A 21,576-nucleotide genomic window follows, 5' to 3' on the forward strand; every position below is an offset into this window, starting at 1 on the left:
TTCAAGGAGCTAAGTTAGGAGAACCAAACAGGAATAAGAAAGCCCAGAGAGGAAAAATAGCTAGGAGCAAGAAAGGAGAAGAGGAGGTGATGTAAGAGCAGAGAGTAAGAAGCCAAGCTAGAAAACTGGACAAAGGAAAAGTCAGAAAGGAGTAGGATGAATTGGGTCTTACAAAGACACTGGAATAAGAAATTTGTGAAGAGGAGCCTGAGACCAACTAGATAAAAGGCCTGTGGCTGATATGAAGAACTAGAGGGGAGAACAAATCAGACATACAGACTGAAGAAACAGAAAGGAAAATGTATGAAAAACCCCCCGAAGAAGTCTTTGTTCTCACTAAATCATACTCTTCCTGGGGTGAAAGCAGGGACTCACCAGTTTTACCAACTCCTCTGCTATTTTTTAAATATGTTTGTGAAACTCACATTCCAAGTATCCCATCTCCATGCAGCTCTTGCAATTTATTACTGCCGTATTACTCAAAGGAGGGAAATTAGCTTGCAATTGTGCTCTCTGACAGATGGCCACATGATAATGTGATGTCTCATAACAAAATTGAAAGAAAATGAAGTAAGCATAGACTTGGAACTTGAACACAAAAAGCTACTCCAAAAAAATCTCAGAGGTTGCAAAGTCAAGAAAGAAGTGAAAAAAATCCAAATTTAATCTAGCCCATTTCTACATATTATATAGTAGACAAATTATATTAGATTTAATATGGACTAAATAGTGTAATTATATGCTGGGTTTTGTACACAACACTGCCTCTTCCATGCATGACACAGAACTGCTCTTGGAAATCAGTCATGATTTTACAGTGTATTTGTCATCTGGAGGATCCTACCGCACTTGCTTAAGTGGAGTAGAGTTAATGAGGAAGGTATATCTGAAGAAAAAGGACAATATATTCCTTTTGATACCTGTATTTAGAATGCAGAAAATGCTACATACTGTATCTAGTAAAACAAGGATTCAAATTAAGCACCCCAAACTACTGGGAACATTCACTATAATTTATTTTGGCTTTTTCATGGTATTAAAAAGGGCAGGTCATAAACCAGAAACAAATACATACTAAACACAATTTATGAATGCAAATCCACCTGATGATTGTGTGTCTGCAACTTATGGTACATAAAAAAGTTTGTTAGTGTTCATGAGACTCTTAGGCATGACAAACACAGAAAATTTCCTGGTTCTGCTTTCAGAACTGAGAAGGAATCACATGCAGTAAGCACGATACAGTATCAGCAAGGACAACCATGTTCATGAATGAGTACCCTTCATCCTACAGGGTGAGGTAGGGCCTTATGGAAACAGTGATTACTATCTTATAAGATACATTCATAAGAACCCAAAATGACACTTCCATAGACACCCTTATTTCTGGTTTTTTTTTTGAGTGTGTGGTTTTTGCAACCTGAATTATCATTTTTTCGCATCTTATTTCATGTAAAGTCAAGGATTCTCCATTTATACTGTGGTACTAGTAGTATTCCACCATAATACTAACTTCATAAAGCATTTCTGTTACTATAAAATGCAGATCTCCAAAAGGATGGGATTTCATGGTGAGAGGTGCAACACAGACATCCAGAAATGAGCATACCTACTTCAAATAGTCTAACATTTGAAAAACAGCATAAAATGGGTGGTGAACAAGTGGGCTGCTCTGGAACTGGAATAACAAACAGGAAGCTTGCAATTATTTGCCAGTCAAGAGCCGTAATCTTGAATGTTACTGCCTGTTATCAGAGTAAGTTTTGTATGACAGGAGAAGTGAGTTAGAGGGGACTGAAATACTGGGGTATTATTTATTCTGAGCTGGTATTTTTTTTACCCAAGAATCAAGTTTATCTCCATGAAAAACTGTCACCCACCAACTCACAAGCTCAGGCTCATAGCTGCAGACAGTGGTCTGGATGTTATTAGCTTGTTTAATGGTGAAAATTTGACCTACTCAAGAGACTGGTTGAATTGCTTCTTAGGAAGGAGAACTTTCTGGTAACTTGTACCCTTTTAACACAGGGTTTCTATTTTTTGCAAGAAAAGAGTGATCAGTTCTCACACTGCAGTCAAATTTCAGTCACTGTAGCTGCATTCCCCCAAACCAGGCTTTTTCTGCACTTTCAGCTAGATTCTTTTTCATTACAAGTTCCATCTTGTCCCAGTGCATTCCCGTAGGCTGTTTATCTGATGCCGTTTCTCACCATTTATATTACTTTATCTTCACAGTAGGGTGAAAACCAGAAAGGGAATAAATTTGTAAAGTACCCCAGATTACTTAAGTGTCATATGATTTGAATAAACATGAAATACAGTTAACATGTCATTTGTTCCTACCTGCATCGATGGCACAAGGGTAATGGTATCGGAAGGAGCAGCCTTTGTTGTAGCAGCCTAAGGTGGCTCCTGGTTCCTGGCAATGGGAACATTTCTGAAAGGGAAACCAAGAAATGGCAATGAAGATTGCAATCATCTTTCTGAAAACCTGTATTTTCCTGGGAATCAACCACATTCCAGCAAAAGTTTTTTGACTAATCACAGTGTTAGACTCTATCTTTCCACACCATACAAATAAAGGCCTTTCAAATAGGTAACAATATAACCTCTTTCAAACTACAAACTTTTCAGTTGTTCTAACCGTGTAAGAGATATGAAACGCTCAGCCATTCAGAAAGAACTTGAAACACTTCTCAAAGCTGTTTTACTGGCCCACATTTCAGTACCTGACAATGACATCAGTGTTAAAATTGGAGGAAAAAGAGCTTTTTTGGATCCGCAGCAGCTTTAAAATGAGAACTGGCATGACAAATAATGATTTATAAGACACCATTAGTGTAAAAGTAATTTGGTTACACCATTTTCATTATCAGTAGCAGCTGAAGAAGATCAAGGCCAAGTTGAACACTTTTTCACAGGTGATCAGAAAAGGTTTATCTGGAGCAGGAGAAGATGCCATGATGGGAAAACACTTTATCATCACAGAAATGGCACATCTCCAAAAGAAGCACTTGCAGTGCTACAAGGATGCTCACACAATTATTGTCAAAGTAGCTCAGACTCATCTGATGACCACATTCAATTTTCATTAGTTAAATCCCATTAGCTCAACTAGTCAATGATGTATTTAACCATAATATCAGACAGATGGAAATGCAGCAGAATGAAAGCAATTTACTTCATCTTGAATGACTTAAGGAATGACCTAAGGAAGTAAGCCTAGAGTGCATCTCATTCAGACAGCAATTTTATTTCTTGAATGTACATAGTAACTGATTTCTGTTAACTAATCTAAGATTCTGATGAAAACTGATTTCTGACAGGTTGACATTTTTCCTTTCTAAAAAGATACAGCCACATCTGGCAGAATTCACCAAATGCTAAGAGCCTGCTACTATTTAAAAATTAAAATGCAAACAAATTACAGGCAGAAAAAGAAAAGACAACCTACAATAACTTTTGAGTCATACTTAAGAAACATGGGAATTTTCTTTATTCTGGTGAACAACACCACAAGGCCTGATATAACTGGTACAGTTCACCTCGAGTTTAGGCTGTGAGAAGCTGCCTTCGGTCACTGACTGCACACAGTGAGCTGATGACTCGATCTACAAACTCTTTTCCTATTGGAAAAGCTGGTGTCAAACTACATGTGTTCTATTAAGGCTATCAGCAAGCTACACCTGTAGAGCACAGAACAGATGTGCTCGACCCAGCAGTGCACCTGGCACCGGACAAAGCACGGGTTTCTCACCACACAGGGAGGCTCATCTGCCAAGGTGGCCACATCCACTAGATCACACTCCTTCACATCTCTGATCAGCACACATCTTGCAGTGGGGATCTGGAGAATATATGTGGCCAAAGCTAACAGCCACAGCGCAGTTCCTCACTCTGCACAGCAAACAGGGGTTTGATTACAGTATTTCCAAAACCACTGAGAATATCTGACAGGAATATCTTCCTAGTATTCTGTGCTATGCAGAGATGACTATAGTTTGTATTTAAATGACTGAGTGAAGATGAAAGCAAAACTAGCTCCAGCCATAAACCAGGTGGCCCTCTTCAAATCAAAGCAGATGCAACTAACAGAAAAGCTTGTGAGACGTCAGTTCTCGTGACATCTACAACTGCAGGCTTGAATAACGCCTTCTCTTTTCGGGTATGCCAAAGCATCCAGAGCCTGATCTTCAGCACTCCCTACTAAACTGTGTCTATCTTCTAAGCACTGAATGTGTATCATGACAAACTACTGCAGTATTTACGATGTAAGGGAAGTGTCCCAAAGGCATGTCCCAAGAGACATGCAAGCAGCTTATTTTTGCCTGTCAGAACATGAATGTTAGTTTCCAAAGATAAAAAAAAAAAAAAGTCTAAACCAATATTGAAATGCACACCAACATATATGGACTGCTAGCCAAACTGCAATGTAATTCACTCTCCTAAGGGAGTAAAAACAAGTTTTATCCATAGAGAATGTTTTTTCCTGGCTACGAAGTCAACTCTAGAAGGGTATTATGTACTGGCAATAGTCCAAGATTCACCTATGCCAAGTACTCACGAAGTGCAGCTTGAGGAGTTCTGAACCAGAGCTCTTTACCTGTATGCTTTATTCTTGCTTTTAGATATGGCTGACTGAGATTAATCATTCTAAGAGGACAGAACCCAAATTGACTATTCTTTTTGAATGCAGATATGAATTTCTAGTTTTGTTCCTAAGAGGCATTCTGTCCTCCCCACTTTATCTCATCTTTTAAGTACCATCACACCGTTGCAACAGAAGGTCATTCTTCCCCAGAACACTGTGTCCTGTACAGAGCACTCAATAAGAGCATAGGAACTACAGTGGCAGAGATTAAACTGCAGCTGTATAAAATATTTCTAAACACTAAAAAGGCATGTCTTAAGAGTGCGTTGTGTGACACAACTGAAAACAAGACCCGTAGCAAAATTTTTTATACTTTTCCAAAAGTTAATTTATTCTTTGAACTTCTTCTTTGCTGCATCTAGCATGGTTCATGTTGCTATTCTGAAACTTACAGCAAAAACACGACAGGCATTTTGCCAAATTTTCAACAGAGAATGGGTACGGAATGCTTTCAAATTGGTTGTAGTTAGGAGTGATTAGACAGTGAAAGTGGGTAGGTAAGATGCCAGGGCATGAGCACCAAGCCTTCGTTTCCCCTTTTTTTCAGTCTGGCAGATCAATTGAGATTTTTACCAAGGTTACCTGCAGCTACACACCCACAATAGCAATTCCCCAGAGGACTACTATGCCACTGACGGCTCAAGGCAGAGATCATCTGCTGCTGCTGGCTCCCCTGCTGCTGAACAAGTCTCCATTCTGGCAGATGCTTCTGCTTTTCACAAGCCACTGACAGTCTAATGGCCCCATTTCTTCTACCTCCCGGGACCCTCGACCATCTGCTGCTTTCCGGGGAAGCTGAGGGAACCACATACACAATAACTACTCTTTTCTTTTGAGTTGTTCCTTCTTGACACACCACAGAGTGACTGCACAAAGCAGACACACTACAAAGCTGCATGGTTCTAAAACATCTTATGAGTCTATCACCTAATCTTTGAAAGACACTATCATCATGTAATGCCACATGGTTTCCAAATACACCCAAAGTGTTTCCATAAAAACAGAATAAAGTGCTTAAAAAATTCTGGATGGTCTCAGTCTTCTTTTACAAGACACTGCTGCTGTGCTTTAAAAGGTAAAAAGATGCATAGTTCCTACTGGTACTTTCTGTGGTTTTGGTTAGAACCCTTATCTTATGAATTTATGTACACTACAACTAGTAAACATTCTAAAACCAAAATAAACCCACAGAACTTCCTACAGGAAATGTGTGAATTGGGCATAATGACCACTAATCATTCTCTTTGGTCCATGAGCATATTTTCACCCAAACTCCACCATCCAACAGCCATTTGCCAGCAGATGGTAGCAGCCTGCTTGTCACTTGTAAAGGAATTATAGCATTCTTAGCCAGGGAAACAGCACTCAAGCTCTCAAGGGAAGAGAAATTCCTTTTGCTCAGTAAGCAGCCTGCTTAACCTCCCCTGCTTGAAAGAGCTGAAGGCTGGTGCTTGGAGTGTGCTCCCAATGGGAGGTGCCAATGGATAGTAATCATTGCCAGGCATCTAATCAACTCCTGGCCTAAATTAAAAAAAAAAAAAAAAAAAAAAGGAAAAAAGAGACCACACAGTGAAGATTGATTCAGAGGTCCTATCTCCACAATTCATCTCTGGCCACAAGGCACATATATCTCACTTAGAATAGGCTGGAGAGACTGAAAAGTGCCATTTAGAAAAGACACTCCATCCCTTGAACTAAATTATCAATAGTATTAGAGCCAGATACATTGTCTCTACCTCTCCATGCTATTAGCAGCCCATTTCTTCTTTGCTACAGCTCATCATTCTCTGTCTACCAAAATGAAGTAACACCCAACCTGGAAGTGTGAAGAGCTGGGGGACAGCTACCACAGCAGCAGCAGAGTGGCCCTGATTCATTTAAAATGCTCCACCATCTACCAGCTATATTTCTTTTGCTTTAAGGTTGGCTTTCCTCCCCTTGAAAATTGTATTCTTTCACTACTAAAAAGAGTAGACTCAAAATTCTGATACCATACTGCTGTACATAAATAAATAGGAGTCTGTTTTTTGAGTACATTTTTTTGCTTTCCTCAGATTTGTTCCCAACTCCACATAGGTGTTAAAACAAACATGCCCTGAGCTACCTACCTACCAACCTATCTTCTTCCTCCCAACCAAGCACAAGTCTTAGGCTTGTGAAAGAAGTGCCCCAAGCTGCTCAACTAAAACACTCACCTCCTCGCTTTGGCTCTGCACTGACAGGGAGTACTGGAGTACTGGTATCCTACTGGTGGGAGGATGGGAGCCGCCAGACAAGCCCTTCCAACATATTCTGGGCAGCCACAGGAGCAGTTGCTTAGAAGCAGAAATTAATTGCTTCTGCCTAACACTAATATAAGGTGTTTTCAGACAACTTCTCCACTGTCTTTCTTGCTGAACAATTAGCAAGCCAGTTTAAGCAAGGACATTCACGACAGATGCAACTGTATCATATTTTCTGCTGTCTATAATCCAAAGAGCCTTTTCTTGCTGATGGGTTTCTTTTACTTTGCTCACCTGCGCCCCACACCCAGACCTCACTCTGATCTCCTCTCTTCCAATGACCAGGTTTTCCTTTGCTCTTTGTTTTCTTTTTCCTTTCCTTTGTTTTCCTTTTCCTTTGCTTTGTTTTCCAGGCATTTCCTTGTTTTTTCCCCTTCTTGCATACCAGTGTCAACAGTGCATAAGTGGAATAAAATGGAAAGCAACAACTGAAGGTTACTAACAAAGAAAGGCAAGCAAAAAACAAAATATATGTGGCATTAATTAATATAGGTACAAGTCTTTGCTTTACATGTTATATGCATTTTTCATACTCTCTCCTTCGTCTGTTTAAATGGTAAGCTTTTAGGAAAATAATTGCTTCTGTATAATTGCACTGCACAAATGCAGATGTAAGATAATGAGGATTTCAGAGTCAGCTGCAATATTAGGAAGGAGGGCCTTCTGACTATTTCTGATTAAACAGTTGGCAGGCTCGGCAGAGGCTTGGATTTAATATTCAGGCGAAAGGGCAACAGAAGCAGCAGGCAGCCGCATTCTCTTTCCTGGAAAGCGGGATGCAGAGAGAGAACTTACTCCAATAAGCTACAAGAAAAGCTAAAAAAATATTTGTACTGCTTGCTACGGGAGAAAGGAATAAGTGATTTTGGAACACTGCTGCAAAAAGGGACTGAGATGAATAAAGTGTGTGGGGGGGTAGATATTTTTAGGAAACAGGAGAGGAAAAGAGCACTTTCGCTCTGATGTGCAGATTCTGGTTAATGAAAAAACTGGCTTGTGTGAGTGGGGCTAGAGATAACAACTAGTACTGAAGGATACAGAATTATTAGTTTCCATTTCCTGACAAACAATTTTAAGCTATCAAAAAAACAGGCAGAGAATATCAGTAAAATGAACCCCACAATTATAAAGGTAGAAACATTTAAACTGGCACTATAAAAAGGTATCTCTTCCCAAAGAGGATATACTCCTGAAGCAAGCAAATCAAGTAAATAATACAGAAAACTAGTCTTAAAGTAAAATTGGGCAGCTATCTTCAAGTCAAGAAACGAAGGACAAATTTAGATTCCAAGATTTCAGCAAAGAGACAAATCAATGATCTGGAAGATGCCATACTAATAAAGCTGCATTAGGAAACACAGTAAAAAGTCAGAACTGCAGTGCTGCACAGGCTGCTCAAGCACAAAGAGAAGCTGCAGCTCAAAATGGATGGCATGGAAAAAAAAACCACAACAAGAAATTTAAGAGCTGGAAAATGTCTTAAAAATGGAAAATCCTATTCAATACATACAAAACTGATTAAACTACCACAGAAGCACTTGAAATTAAGAACAGAGCATTTTATTTCCCTCAACTAGAAGGAAAAATAGAAAGTAACAAGAACAGAAATGTTTCATTTTAACAAGGAATGGTTTGCGAGCAATAATTGTAAGGTCCTACGCAGACACTTAATCTATTCAACTGCACTTAAAGAGACTCTTGAAAAAAGGGGTGAACAATAAGGTGTGAAAACTTGTGAAGGTTGTAAAATTATCCAGGGTAATCAGATCTCAAACTAATAGTAAAAAGCTGCAAAACCATCTCACAATCTGGATAACTGTACGATAGAATGGAGATGAAAATTAACGTTGTTAAGTGCAAAGTGATATATGTGGTGAAAACATTTTCTTTATATATACACATGATGACAGACTATAAATTAGCTTTTACTATTCATAGCAAGGTATTAGTAGTCATCCTGGACAGAAAGATCATGCAATCCCTGCAACCACAAAACAAAAAAAGACAGCCAGAATATAACCAGTTATTAAAAAAAGAAATCCATAATGAAACCAAAATCTTCATTATGTCTACCTGTTACTCTTGTAGTATCCTGACATCTTAATGTTGTGCATAGTTCTGATTACTCTATTAATAAAAGAACACAACTGATTAGAAAAAAATGAACAGACAGACCACAGAGATAACTAGGAACGTAAAGAGCTTCCATTTCAAAAAAGTCTAAGTATTTTGGAAAAGAGGTAACTGAAAGGCAATTGAGACCTGCAAGATCAAATACGATGTGCATAAGGGAATGATTCTTGGCCATTTCCAAGAAGGACGAGCAGGTTTAAATGTAAAATAAATATGCTTTTTTCACTCAACTAGTAATTGAACTATAAAAGTCACTGCCCAAGATGATAAAAAGATAAGCAAGTTCAAAAACAAGTTCATCAAGGATAGGGATACCTCTGCCTGGTAAACACAGGGATACTACAGCAACGACTCTAAAGCTGTGACTGCCGAAAGGAGGGAGAAAATATGCATTATCATTCTGCACATGCCTGGTTTACTACAAATCTCCGAATGTATACAGTGGTGAAGAGGCGGCCATCGCTGGAGGCAGGACACCACAACAAAACATACTTTGGCACCTGTCTGGAATGCTAGTTCTTCTGAAGACCACAAGACTGTAAAATTCCACAGTGAACAACAGAAGACCTCTGTGATTATTAAAAAGAATGCGAGCACACAAAAATTACTGTTAGGTTACAAGTTTTTAAGACTCTTCAGTCTTACCTCCATAACATGAAGGTTGAGCTAAATTGTAACACTATATAAAAGGGCTGAAATTCAATCTAAGTGATAAATTCATGTTCAGTACTCCTTACAAGCCTGTTTTCTTCACTTGGTGGAATGATCAAAGGCTTAAATGTGCATGAACATATGAGACTGGTGAAAAGCTGAGTAAGACTTGAAGGGGGGATGAACCTTCCCTGCCTCTCAAACAACGGAAGGAGAAAAAAACCGAATGAAATAAAGACCGAGTGTAACTGAACCAGAATTGATATTAGATCCTTCAAGAGTAAACTGATGGTTAACTAAAACAGATTTAGCAAAATAACAGAACCAGTAATTTTAAATGGTGCTGAAAAAGCATGTTAATTTCAGTTAAGCAGGCTAAGTACACACCTATGTAGCCATTTCATATTTTAAAAATTATTAAAATAATACATAGACTACCAAGTCCAAGAAGCCAAGAAATTTGTAAATCTTATTTCCTTTGATGACAAACAGCTACCCTGAATGAGAGAAACATTTCAGAAAAGCACTTTCAAGTACAGAGATTTGAGTTTGTTAAAGTATGCAAGTCTAGCAGAAAAAATTATAGTTTATGTTACCTTGACCATTCATTTGGGGAATTAAACATGCAACAATGAGTGCAATTTAGTTACAAAAAGGTCTGAAAGACAGAAAAGCAGACTTAAAAGAGGAAGAAGAAATTCAAATTTTCAAGCAGTGATTATGTGAAAAGGAGTCACAGAGCTGAGGGAACAGCATAGTAAGCAAGAGAGAGCATTTAGTCCAGTTGGATTTTCTGGCAGCACTAGATTTCTTTCCCGGCCATCTTGGATACTGATTACAGGAAATACCCAAAGATATGGTGAATTTCTTTTTAGTGCAAGGCCTACCAAGTACACTATAAAACAACAGCACACAGTTACTTTAAAACAAAGCAACATCCTCATTGTAAGGGAAGAGGTTCTGGATAAATTAATTACCAGAAGCCACTCCCTCCCCCCATAAAGCAATAGCTTTGAATATCAATGTCTGGAATGCCACAAAAATGGAAAAAACCTGATGTAAACAAGACAATGGAATAAACTCAAGGAATTTGTTTTCAAGAGGCAAAACTACATGACAGAATCAGTTTTTCTCTAATCAAAGAAAAAAGAGATGCTTAGTATTTACTAAAAGGCTCAAAGGAAAAAAAAAGGACTGGCTTGTTAAGGACATAATAATCACTGTGTTATTAGGAGCAGTGAATTCAACAGAAATGAAATCCTTATAAAGGCTTAAAAATAAGGAAATGCTTTTGATCAAAGCAAGCTGTAAATGGAAAATATTTTGACAAGATATTACATATCGACACAACCTGACAGGAGAAAGGGTACAGCACAAATCCACCCCTGCCAATGAGTCAGAGACTTGTAACACTGGACAGAAATACATAATTTTCATTACCTGTAATAATCTGTGCAAGCCCTCACATAAATAGAGCCCCACTGTGCAAGACACTTTGGAAATACAGAACAAAGTGTTGGTGGATGCAAAGGGATGAAACAGGAATGGTGAGACTGAGCCAGCAGCATTGGGCAGAGTCCATCACAGCAGCAGGCTAAGCATATCCAATTATTCAGCACAAATCCCAGACAAGAAGGGCTTTGAAGAAATGCGTGAAGAAAAACAAACGTAAATGTGCAGGGTTTTGAAAGTGAAGCACTTCACTTAGGAAATTATAAAATTAGCCAGGGTGCACTGATTGGAAGAGGATCTGAAGTTCTTGAAACTGAAAGAAGAAAAAGCAGTAGGATAAGGGCAGATAAAATAATGACAAGTGACTTCTATTTGAGGCATAAGAAAAGAAGGTTGGCAGATGAATGTAAAAGAAGTAGGTATGTGAAAATGACAGTTTAGCTCATCTTACTGGAAAATAAACAACTTGTCTCTCTAGAAAAAGGGTAGCAAACAAAAATACTATTCAATACCATTAGAGAAAGAGCAAGAAGACGACAGCGCCTCCAGAAAACCGCTGAAGCAGTAGTTGGCAGCAGAGCTATAATAAGAAGTAACAAAGTGTACACCAGTATTCCGGAGGTCACTGGTGGCTGTTGCTACCACTGAGGAAAAGCAGCCAAAAATAAGCAACTACAGCAGGTGAATGAATCCAAGAGAAGAGGTAAAGGCAATGCTTGTGGAAGGAGAAATGCCTTTGAGTCAGGACACCTCTTTTTAGTGATAAGCTACCAAGTCACATATCAGTGTTTTAAAAAGAACAACAAACAAGCTCATGAACCATAGCAATAAATAATCAATCACAGTAGAGGAAAACTAGAGAAATTATTAAAACATATTGATGAAATGTCCTCAGATATAGAGGTGCTCTATGTAAAATAATGTCTGCTGGCCAGAAATCTGGATGGGTTTAGACAAGAGTATGTTCCTTCACTATTCAATAATCATCAGGAAAAAACCCTACAAACCATAATGATATATGTGCTACTTAAACTGCCCATTGCAATAATAGGTACTTTCATGAATTGTAAACTGAATTTATTCAAGAATATGTAGGATTTGTAGGCTTGCCAGACACACAACACAGGAAAACATTGTATGAGCTAGCAGCACTTTAGAAGAGGCAGAAAATATAAATAGCAGCAGTTCAAGACTGGATGGCATTCCAGCTGGATATTACAAAGCAGCTGAGGTAGTCAGTAGTCTCTTTAAAGGACAGACTTAATGTGGTTCTCCTAGGAGAAGAACTTCCTCCAGCTAAGGATTAGATGTGGTTCTCCCCAGATCCGAAGGGAAAGAGGACTAATGAAGATCTTCTGGGCTCAGAACACTGCTGAATCACGGTAAAGGCAAAAACATTATCCATTTGCAAGCCACCCCTTCAGTTTTATAAATCTAGATCAATCTATACTAAGAAAAAAGGACTAGGATGAGCTATAGATTGCTAGAAATAAGTCACGGTGAAAGATCTAAGAGAAATTTCAATCTTTTTTTTCACCTGAGGCAGAAATAGGAGGATATAGGCATTTTTGTTTTATTTTTCCTTTTACTCTACATAAACACACCCTCTTTGCACTCCTTATTCCTTCATCTTCTGGAGGCTCTAGCCCAAAAGCAGAAGTGGAAGTCAGCACTAAAGTCTTCTTTGTTAGACAGCTTCAGAACAGACAATTCTTCTTTTGGCATTATCCTTGAAGCTGTTTGTCCAGGAAATTGAATTTATTGGTAACTTTTCACAACTCCTGTTCCCCAGGAAAGGGGAAAGTTTCTGCCTCTGAAAGTTTCTGCTTAGAAGAACAGTACCATGTGGCATCACTAAAGAATCCTTACATTCCCCAATGATAACATGTGACACTTCAAGGGAGGAATAATTAAAGTATAGGAGTTAAGACTGCGTTAAAACCTTGTAAAAGAGTTTTATGTACCTATAATGTGAGTATTGGATTTTTCTAATCTAAACAATTTCCTAAAATGAACATTAAAAAATAAAATAATGTCGGTTTTCTGGAAAGCACCAGTTATGAATTGTGTCAACCTTGAAATTTTAGTGATTCAATTTAATGTGAAGAGTTAGTCCTCCAGAACACACTTAACAATATAAGGAATTTACATATGGTACCAGTACAATGCTGTTAGTATCTTCATCATTTTAACTTTCTACAAGAAAAGAGAAAGCTAACAGCAAAAGAATATGTAACAAAACATTTTTATTTTTTTTGGACCCAATTCTAAGTGATACATGAACAAACTTTAAATTTAGCTTCCCCCCATTACATCTATGCAACTAAAACATGAAACCTCATATCAGCTCCCTAATATTCCAATTTAACCGAGAACAACTGACAACTTAAACATACACTGTACTTTCAGTTTTCAAAGCACCCTACAAATGTCACAAAATAAGTGGTCTTAAAGCCTGCTTTACAGAATAACTAAATGACTTGTCAAAGGCCATGCAGTCAATTTTTGACAGCACAAGCATGAAGTCTGAAAAGTTCACAGCTCTCAGATCTGAACTCAAGCACATGAACTTGCCTTTCCCTCCCATGCCCACCCACCTTTTTTACTTTCCTTTGAAGTTTCACACTGAGCAGCAGTATCCTTTAGAGAAAGTCCCCATTTCAGAGACTCATGCCAAGACACCCTCCTCCTCCTTCCCCTCCCCTAGCAGTACGTCTTTTATGAAGCTGGTCAGTCACCTTTAATCATCAGTAACTTTCTGAAACTTAGCAAGCATGAGTTCTCAGTAAGAATAAAAGAGTTGGAGGTGCAAGAAAAGCTGCAATTAACAGCAGTCTAGTGCAAAGTAACAACAAAACCATTTTGTGAAATGAGTAGCCATGGGAAATAGATGTACAGCAGAGTTTGGTCTCCTAAGCACAAAAGAAAACACGGAAGAAGCTAGAAATGGGGGGGTGGGGGGGTGAGTCAGTAGTAAGTGAAGACTGTTCAACCAGTTTTTAACATTAACCTTTAGTATTTTCTCAAACAAAAGGAAAGCTTACTACACAAGACAACAATCAGCTGGTTGAGATAAGACCAAAGTGTATTTATGCTACAATCAGTTGTGCAGCCAGGCCTCAGGAACACATACACAATCTGTTTTACCACTGGTAGCTCAGGTGGTGACAAACAGTGCAGCTGCAGCTGGCAGAGCCCTGAGTGGGCTGTGTGCCTCAGAACCATCTTTGTGCCTTGAGCAGGGCTGGCCAAGTCCTTGAGTTTTATGACAAGTCCTACACTGGTGTGTCTCCTCTTACCAACAGTTCAGCAAGTCTGAAGATAGATTAAGTAGATCTACACCACTGAAGTCACACCCTGAGCACTGTTAAAATTTCTCAAAAGAAACTGTAGTTACTCTACTCTTTTTAACTGAAGGGAAATGTCTGCTTCAGGCTACTCCAGCTGGCAAATTAGGCCAGCAGAGGGGAGGGCACATCCAGTCCCTAGTGCTTCTAAACTGTGGGATAATCATCATAATAAAGAAAACAACCCTACCTTTTCATATGCCTAGACAACTAGATGGATGTACTTGCCATCAGAAATAAATACATACATTTGAGAACCATCTTAGACAAACTTTAAAACAGCACCTTTTTTTGAATTTGCTACTTTGGCTACTTAGTAATATCATTCTGGAAGAACTTTCTATCTGAAGCGATGATCTTGACCAGGCCACTCACCTTCAAATCATTTTAAGACATCAGTTCGTTCTTGCACAACCTGCTGCCCCCTCCTACGCCCAGCATTTCTCTGTATCTGTACTGACACGGAAAGTCAAGAGTGCTAGTCCAGCCAAAAAATTAGCTTGATAAAAATGGAAACTGGGAGGTGGGGGGGAATTTTCTTGGCCAGATCAGCTACCTAACTTGGTTCAGTCACAGAGCACTGTTGCTGTCAGAGGAGAGGCGTGGATGAGAAGAATGGCTTCTAACAACCCTAATTTAGCCTACATGAAATTATCACCCTATTTCACCTTCACAACAGATTCCTCAGTGAATCAGAAGTAGTTTACATGGGACACTTTTTGCTCTTTTAACAGCAAAGAAGCCTTGACCTTTTGCTATACTCCTATCTCCCTCTACCCTCATCCATTTCACTTCCCCCAGCCCTTGCCCTGCACTCATCTTTCTCCTAATTTACCCTGCTGTGGCACAAAGCAATCAAGGAATTCTATCACAGTAAAAATGGGAATTTTACCAATTCAGGGGGGAACTCTGAAAAAAGAGTTTTAGTTGTGGCAAGGAAAGGGACAAGACTATGAAAAACAGCATTACTGCGAGAGCAACTCAAAACTTCAAAGGACCTTTTCAGGAAGAGGATTATGTTTGGTAACTCTCTACACATGGGCTAATCCACAGCCACTCTCTGTGCCCTATATCCAGGCTGTTCTGTTCTATTTCCCACTCTCATCCGTCCTTCTGGCTTAATGCTGCAGCAGGAAGAAGCTGATGAGGTCAACTAACATCAGAATTCTCATTCCCATTTTCCCTAAACAGCTCTGTGCCCACATCTCCAGCTACAGACCTTCTCCCTCAACATGGCTCAAGCCACTTAAGCTTGTCCATGGTTTTAGCAATACAAGACTACTGTTAAATGCTAATTACTTACTAATGAAAACTAATCATCATGCAATTAAACTTTAATCACTAAGCAGCTGGCTGGGATCCAATCTTTAACAATGAAGGTTCATTAATAACTTTTTGCCAAAGTGCTCTGTCCATGAAGACTATCCTATACACAGAGTCCAGCTAAGTGTATGCAATTGTTTGGAAAATATTTCCTTTGACAACAAAGAAAAACTACTCAGAGCCCAACAAGGTAAGAGTAGCATAGTTTAGATTAGCTAAAAAAAAAGATGGGTTTAAGATTCAGGAAACTCAAACTCCTTTCCTGGCTTCTTCCATAACCTCAGGCAAAATATGCTTCACAGAAAGAACCTCTCTTCTCCATTTCTTGTCTCTGCAGAGCAACATTCTTTCAGGAAAAAAAACTAGTTATAATCTTGCTGTAGTTTCTAAAATTATTACACGAATACTCATCATACTTCAGTTTTATTTTTACTCATCTTTCTAAATCTAGGGAAATTAATCTACCCTCTTTCAGAATGTATTTCTCTAATTAAAAAATATATTGAGGTTATATAACTAGGTTTATAATGGACAGACAAATGAAAATTTATTTTTGAAAAGAAAAAAGTTTAAAATCTGCTTTCTATAAAGCCACAAAGATGATCAGAGAACAGGAGCATCTCTCCTATGAAGACAGACAGAGAGCTGGGTTTGTTCAGCCTGGAGAAGAGAAGGTTCCAGGGAGACCTTACAGCCCCTTCCAGTACCTAAAATGGAATTATAAAAAATGACGGAGAGCAACTTTCTACATGGGTAGGTGGTGACGGTACAAGAGGGAACAGCTTTAAACTAAAGAAAGGAGACTTAGATTAGATGTTGGAAAGAAATTCTTTACTGTGAGGGTGAGGTACTGGAACGCTGTCCAGAGAAATTGTGGATGACCCATTTGTGGAAGAGTTCCAGACCAGGCTGGATGTGGCTTCAAGCAACCTGGTCTATTGGAAGGTGTCCCTGCCCATGGCAGGGGGGTTGGAACGAGGTGATCTTTAAGGTCTCTTCCACTCCAAACTATCCAATGATTCCATGATTTTAAGGAATTCTCACACCACCATCACTAAGTGTCCCAGTTTTGCCTGTGTCATTCCTACCCCAGTCTGCCTACTGCACAAAGCATTATGTTTAGATAGCTTTTTATGAACTCGGTTTGCATTGCAGTGTTTGGAGAGCTTTCCTTTATTATGAATGGTAGCACACTACTATTATAGTTGACATATTATTTTTGCTTATTCCCTGATCAAAGGATTCAGGATAATGCTTATTTTAAGAATGAAATGGAAAAACTGTGAAGTTTTTTTATTTAAAAAGGTCTTACAAAAGACAGAATGCAATTCCAATAACCCATATTATATAAAAGAAAGTCATGAATTCTTACCGTCAGAAATTAACCTCTTATCAAACTGAATATGAAAGATGAAAGATAAAAAAAGGAAATAACTTTTTTTTTCCCAAAAATCAGGAAAAATATTTTTAAGTCTGCATTTTTGCCTAGTTGTAATCAAATATAGATAATTTTAAACTCAGTGGTATGGAGTAGAATAAACTTATTTGTTAGTAGCATTATTCTAATGAAGGTAAGGGAATACAGCTCAAGTGACAAACATCTGGAATTAGTCTAAGTTGAAGAAAATTGGTTCAGCTTAAGTTAGCAAAACAAAATACCAACAGCACAACAACTCTCCTCCAAAATTTTGGGGAATCTTAACAACCTTTTTAGCAGCACAGCTTAGAAAGATTCAAGCTAAAATGACATACAAATGGATTGTACCCACTCAGTATTGAGAATTTAGCAAGAGTTTGGCACCTCTACAATAACAGGCAACTTAAATCTTACCAAAAAAGATTGTGCTTGAGGATGGCCAGTCAAAAAGCTCTAAAGCTTTGTTTAGAAATCTCCTGCACAGAGGAGGCCCCATTCACGTTTGGAAGAGCTTCTTTGAAATTAAGTTATTTAAATGTATTTTTAAATGAGAATTGTACATAGATTATGAGGATCCCTGATGCTTTACAGAAAGGCCACAACTGTGGGACAAGCAAGCTGCTTTTTTTACATACAAGTTTCCAGTGCTCCTGGCTACAACTAATAGAAGTGGGTAAACATTTAATTCTTTCCCAACGCCCTATTGTCAGTAAATCTATTTTCTGCTTTCTTCACTCCACATGCAAGACAAGTAGTAAAATATAAAACCACATACAAGCACAGAAAAAATGCTTATATTTTGGGATACACCAATGACAAAGGAGTCTGCTAGTAAAGATGAACAGAAATTACTTCCCTGCCTACACTTCATCTTCTCTCTTGTCTCCATACAAAAGGGTCGATACTGGAGTCTTTCCTCTTACTAGTATCACCTTTATGGTTGAGACCTCAACTAAGATGTGCTAAAATGTGCTTCTTGACACCTACAATCCATGATCACCAATACACTGCACCAGATTTACCTGCCTTCTATTCACAACAAAGTCAAAGAAAACCAACTTCATTTCACAAATGTAATTCCTGCCTTCCAATCATTTAAGACATTGAAATATTTGCATCAGAAATGTACATGTGGATTCCACCTGCTCACCTCGTTAGCATTTAAGGCTCACGATACCAATCCACAGTGCTCCTGTGAGCTACCAATTGCTGTAGCACTAGTGATTCACACTTCTAGGTCCCCATCAGAGGAAGGCAGTGAACTGAGATACAACCAGGTTCTCATCTCTGTGGCAGCACACTCTTATAGACCAGGAGTCATGACAGCACAGAGCTTCGGTAGCGCAGCAGATGGTAATGCCTTTCTGAGAAAACCAAATCTGAAGTTCATTATTCAGCCTGTCTTTCAGAATTTCTTCTCCACCCATAATTTCATGCTTCCTTATTTTTGTAACACTGCAGAAGAATATTAAAGATGCTGCCATTTCCTGAGGAATGAAAACGAATACACTAGACTGTGAGCATTTCCAGCTCAGACTACCAGGTATTTGGGCACACTCTGTCAGTGAAAAACAGGAATTCAGCCAGTTTAGGGACAATTGTAAAAAGTGCCTCAAGATTCTGTGGCAGTTCTCATCTGAGGGGTTAAAGCATACTAAATGCTGTTGCCAGAGACAAAAACAAGCAGACGACTCTCTCAAAACACCTCTTTTTCTAACCACTGCTAACAGGCAGATTTTAAATTCATCACTGGTTTCCCTGCCCCCACAGTGAAAACTTAATAATCTGCAGTGTCACCTCTTCCTACTCTGGAATTGTCTCCCTACTAGTACAGACCTGGGTGTAAGAAACACAGGTGTTCCTTCCTGTGTTTGTCAGCCATGTCACCTTTGAAGCAGCAGGTTATTTCAGCTGAGCCCTTACCTGATACAGAACTTAAGTTAGGGGTTTTTTGCAGGTGGCAGGGGGAAGAAAAAAAAAGAAAAAAAAAAATACCATGTTCTGCACATTTTTCTTCTTTAAAGAGAGGGATGATGAATAAAAGCTTGACATTCATCTCCCAGCACTATGAAACAGTAGTACTGTAGGCCTAAAACACTTTCAAGTGTTGGTGTCACCTGGGCACAATTTTGTGTGACAGCTAACTTGCACTAATGGTTATAATTACCGTGGAAAGGCCCTCTCAGATGTAGCAAACATGGTTCAGAGGGTAAGCGGAGTCAGACGGCTGATCTGGCACAAAGATCCCCCCACCCCAAGCTAGTCTTCTGATGGATTAGCTGGCTAAAAATCAACCCACTGTGCAAATGCACAGTTGGTAGATCTAGCACGAGTGAAACAGTGGAAACAAGCAGCTTGCAAAGAGGATAAAGTAGGATCACTCCTCATGACAGCAACTCCCTCCTGGTCTGGCTTAGGGATAACAAAATCCACCTGTGCCAAATGAGGCATTCAGAATAAACTGACACCTTTATCCTCGTATGGTGCTACACTACGCAGGTTTCTGGGGCTAGAAACTGTTTTGCTTTGTTTTGCCAAAGGTAGCTAACCTTCCACAATTTTCCCAGTTCACACTGATTCCCTGGCTTAGGCATTTGATTAGCTACGCAGCTAGGAACCTTTTATAAGCAATTACTTACAGAGCGTGGGAGCATTCTCGTTAGGTTTTGATTTCCCAAATTTGAGAATATAAATAGCTTAATTCCTAGTAATCCCTCTAGGCACCTTTCTTTACCCACTTTGCAGCTAGGGTCCAGAATGGTAGAGGCAAACAAAAGAAAATGGTTCTGTGAAAGCAACAGAGTAAACAAAATATTATAGAAAGGCAATCCTTATTTTCTCTATGGCACAGAGTTCCACAGATAAGACTCCTGACAGTTGACCTGCCACCGTATCTTAAGTGGTAAAGAAAAACCTTCCTGTGTGAAACCAGCTGTTCTCTGTGAGATGTGGATAGCATATGCAAACCTACTTCTAACCCTACAACTAACAAAGATGCACTCAACATGAGCCAGAAGGCTGCCACTGCAGGGATACATGAATTTAGGTTCTCAACTCCTGTAAGACCATATATGTTTTTTAAGAACTTTCACCGAGGTCAGACCTTCAAAACAAGCCTGGTAACAGTCCTAAAGTAGACAGATTGCTCCACTTCAGGTAAGCAGGGGGCTTTGCAAGATAATTCATGAAGAGCTGGATGGACAAAGTTCCAGATCGGTGAGAGAAAGCCCAGAATCTCCTTCTGTTATATTGTAATCACAGGCAGATTTTACCCTTCACCATTTGCTACTCTGAAGTTCACCTGACTGAAACCCAAGACGATGTTTTCAAAAAGAAGCAACAAAGGAAACAGGTCCCAAGGACTTCTCTCCATGTAAAAGGATTAAAAGATTTCTCAAGCTGTGAATGATGCAGAGGTTGAAGAGAAAAGCATTACATTTTTTAGACCTTTTAAAAGAGATCTTTAAAAGTGGGATAAACAAGCTTTTTTTTCACAGAGCACTCTTAGCAGGAACAAGAGCTACATTTACCTTCAGCAAGGTCAATTCTGACAAGGGTGCGGGAGGAGAAGAAAAAAAATCCAAACAAACAAGAAACTCCCCCAAAAACACCAACCAGAAGTAATATGTGTACTAGGCCAGAGTCTCTGCCTTGGAAAAAAAACATGTTTTATAAAAAAAAAAAAAATTAAGGAACAGCACACCACCTCCTAGTGAACAGCTTTTTAGAAAACAACAGCAGAACTATCTTGGATTCAACCTAACACAAAGAATGTTCTCTGCATTGTTCTTCACTTACAGCTTCTTATATTTAACACTGAGAATAAAGACCCATCAATTCTTTTGAACATTAAATCTGCTGACAATTACCAAAGTGTCCCCATAATTTTGCCAGTTTCAAAGCTAACCAATACTCCAACTTCCACGAAAGTGAGCTCCTCATCAGTAGAAAATCAAGGAGAAAATAAACAAGATAGGAAACTGTCTGGCCACCTTCAGCAGCTGAAAGAAAGCATTTTATAGGCAACAGGATCACCCAGCACTAGGGATACAGCTTTTTTTCAGTTCAAGATTTCATTAGCCTTGGAACAAAAAATGTCTAACTCCAAGGCAGCCAGTTAGCACCCCTACTATGGTTTAGCAAACTATTAACATCTGCCAGGGTATCTCATTTAAGCCTCAAACTAAGGAGAAGGATGAAGTCATTCTGCATCCGAAGCAGCCCAATTATTCTGATCAGCTATTCACATTCTCAGAACCAAAAAGCCTTTTAGAGAGGCCAGAGTAAGAGGAACGCCTTTTGGCCTTCAAGAAAGGTAGA

The 21,576-nt window shown here is 39.0% G+C and overlaps 1 protein-coding gene across 8 annotated transcripts in view; it reads right to left on the bottom strand.

The window, feature by feature from the left end:
* The window catches only part of TCF20 (transcription factor 20), a 130,942-nt gene that overhangs the window by 13,231 nt on the left and 96,135 nt on the right, over positions 1-21,576 (bottom strand). For all 8 annotated transcript variants that reach the window (XR_003531086.1, XM_027664382.1, XM_027664408.1 and 5 more), the window contains one exon: positions 2,344-2,437. Coding sequence is in view for 7 of the 8 variants with exons in the window: in XM_027664382.1 (XP_027520183.1) it covers positions 2,344-2,437 (94 nt within the window). In the remaining variant the exon portion in view is untranslated. The remainder of the gene's footprint in view (positions 1-2,343; positions 2,438-21,576) is intronic.

Source organism: Corapipo altera, unplaced genomic scaffold (genome assembly GCF_003945725.1).
Source record: "Corapipo altera isolate COAL_440 unplaced genomic scaffold, ASM394572v1 1, whole genome shotgun sequence".
NCBI classification, from domain to species: domain Eukaryota; kingdom Metazoa; phylum Chordata; class Aves; order Passeriformes; family Pipridae; genus Corapipo; species Corapipo altera.